At 42.8% G+C, this 2,500-nt stretch overlaps 1 protein-coding gene and 1 long non-coding RNA gene across 4 annotated transcripts in view; one reads left to right on the top strand and one right to left on the bottom strand.

The window, feature by feature from the left end:
• LOC310740405 overlaps positions 1 to 461 on the bottom strand; it is a 920-nt gene extending 459 nt beyond the window's left edge. Inside the window, exons 1-2 of the long non-coding RNA XR_014537644.1 lie at positions 189 to 461; positions 1 to 158 (exon numbers count right to left, since the gene is read on the bottom strand). The exon at positions 1 to 158 is cut by the window's left edge and continues 459 nt beyond it. This is a non-coding gene — a long non-coding RNA (uncharacterized lncRNA). The remainder of the gene's footprint in view (positions 159 to 188) is intronic.
• pheta2 (PH domain containing endocytic trafficking adaptor 2) overlaps positions 1 to 2,500 on the top strand; it is a 10,942-nt gene that overhangs the window by 7,568 nt on the left and 874 nt on the right. For all 3 annotated transcript variants that reach the window (XM_083567054.1, XM_083567055.1, XM_083567056.1), the window contains exons 3-4: positions 459 to 756; positions 1,797 to 2,500. The exon at positions 1,797 to 2,500 is cut by the window's right edge and continues 874 nt beyond it. In XM_083567054.1, the coding sequence (XP_083423180.1) occupies positions 459 to 756; positions 1,797 to 2,251 (753 nt within the window). In that variant the 3' untranslated portion in view covers positions 2,252 to 2,500. The remainder of the gene's footprint in view (positions 1 to 458; positions 757 to 1,796) is intronic.

A 2,500-nucleotide genomic window follows, 5' to 3' on the forward strand; every position in this document is an offset into this window, starting at 1 on the left:
TCTAACGTATCTCCACATTTAACACACATGTAGTTTGGGGTTTGTGACCTGCCCAAGAGAGATTTAACCATATTTTAGATTCGAGTCAGTTTTTTTCCCTTTTCAACATCAGCAGCTCTTTTGTTCTTCATTCCCACCATCTCTTGGTCTTTTCATACCTCCTCCACCAGACAGACAGACAGACAGACAGACAGACGAACAGACAGACAGACAGACAGACAGACAGACAGACAGACAGACAGACAGATAGATAGATAGATAGATAGATAGATACTTGAGACCCAGTAGTTACTCTTCCTCAGTCCGGTACTTAAACACACTCCGGTGGTTGGGGATTTTCTCTTGTGAAGCTTCAACTCCTGCTTTCCCGATTCTTTCGCACGTCATAAAAGTATAACGTAACTTATGTCATTACAACTGATCAGACAAATGTTCTTCCCTCCGTGTGCATTCCTCAGCGAGGCAGAAACACGTCGTACCTGCGCCGCTGGTTTGTCCTGAAGGGGAATCTGCTGTTCTATCAGACGCGTCCGGCCGACCGTGGCCTGCTCGGCGTGATCGTGCTCGAGGGCTGCGTGGTTCAGACCGGAGATTCGGACGTCGCGTTCTCGCTGGTGTTCACCGGCCCGGGCCTTCGTTCCTATCAGCTAGCCGCAGACGATCAGCCGAGCCGAAAGAGCTGGGTGAACGCTCTGCTGTCTGCCAGCCACATCTACATCTCACTGCTCGTCAGAGACCTCGCACACCTTTACCAAGGTCGAGAGACACACTGATACAATTATCGAATTATTCTGATCAGTTTACGATCGATTTAATCACCGAATCTGCTTACAGGTGATTTCTGGGGTTCAGATTGGCAGGTTCCTGAGTTTTAAGTTCTTCATATAAGATCCTGGTGTATAATTACTTAGCTGAAGGTTTTAGGAAGAAGCTTCTGGGCAACTCTTGGAGTAAAGGTCCTAAACATAAAGTTCCTGGACTGAAGTTTTTGAGATAAAGTACTTTATAATTCTTGGGATAAAGTTCTCAGTATAAAGGTCTAATGCTGAAGTGTTAAAGTTCCTGATGTTCCTGGATGAATATTTTTAGAGCTAAAGTTTTAGGATGAAGTTCATGACCATAAAAACGTAAACTAAAGTTTTTGAGCTAAATGTATTCATCTAAAGTTAATCATCTAAAGTTCTGATAACATTCTTAAACTGAAGTTTTTGAGATAAAATTCTTGGGATAAAGTTCTTGTTAATAAGGTCTAATGCTAAAGTGTTAAAGTTCCTAAAGTTCCTGGATTAATATTTCTAGCGCTAACGTTTTAGGATGAAGTTTCCTGAGCTAAAGTTTATGACCATAAATTCTTAAACTAAAGTTCTTAAGCTAAATGTAATCATCTGAGGTTTATCATCTAAAGTTCCTCAGATAACATTCTTGAAATGAAGTTCATGAGCTGAATTTCTTCAGATAAAGTTCTTAAGATAAAGATGATCATTTAAAGTACATCAGCTGAAGTTCTTGAGCCAAAGTTCTTCACCTGAATTTCTTTACCTGATGTTCTTAAGCTAAAGTTTATCATCCAGTGGTTTTCATCTGAAGTCCGTTAGCTAATCTCTAGCTAAAGATCTAAATCTAAAATTTCTACCTATATGTTTCTACAGTAAAAGTTCTGTTCTTGGGCTAATGGCTGTGCTAATGTTGGGTTGCGGCTCCTGTGCTATTTAGCTTTAAAGATCTTATAGTGCCATAAAGTGGTTAATGATTTGGATGATTAATTTTGTCATTGCTCCATCTCTTTTCTTACACAGAAGCTAAAGAAGGGAAAAGCCTCAGCGATCCGTCTCATTCTTCCACAGCGACAGATTCCTGTGTGAAAATGTCCAGCTCCGTCATCGCCGCTTTCTACGCTGCATCGCCGCATCTGGCTCAGGGGTCTGTGGTGACACACCGAGAGACGAGGAGCTACAGCGTGAACCACACCTACCCTGACCACCACACCCACCACGCTCCGTCCGTGCCGGTCAGATCGGCGAATAAACGATCACCCAAACACTGGCCCAAAAGGAACGCCCACGTCACACCTCTAAATGGCCCCGCCCCCAATTACGGGGAGTGGCCTTTAGTGGGATTCGACCCGATGGACGAGTTCGTTAAACTGCACGAGTATTACGGAAATGAGGTGAAGCAAGTGAGAGCTGATTGGCTGAAGAAGAAACAACTGGAGGCGGGACATATTGAAGAGGATCTTATCGACCTAGGGTAATTTAGATCTCGAATTGGATCTTCCTCAGTGTGAAATAACAGATACTTCAACAATACGAACCGCAAACGGCGTCGCATAAACAAATTTATTCAGACTGAGCTTCACACATCCTCTGCTTTATGTCAAGACTACAGAAATTTTTTTAGGGAATGCGAACGAGATTGAACCAATGAATTCTCAGGTTACAGAAAAGAGAAGGAAGTGTGTGAGGAAGCAGTTCGAGGGTTGATTTCGCTGAGACTTTTACAG

The sequence above is a fragment of the Silurus aristotelis genome (assembly GCF_946808225.1).
Source record: "Silurus aristotelis genome assembly, chromosome: 17".
NCBI lineage: Eukaryota > Metazoa > Chordata > Actinopteri > Siluriformes > Siluridae > Silurus > Silurus aristotelis.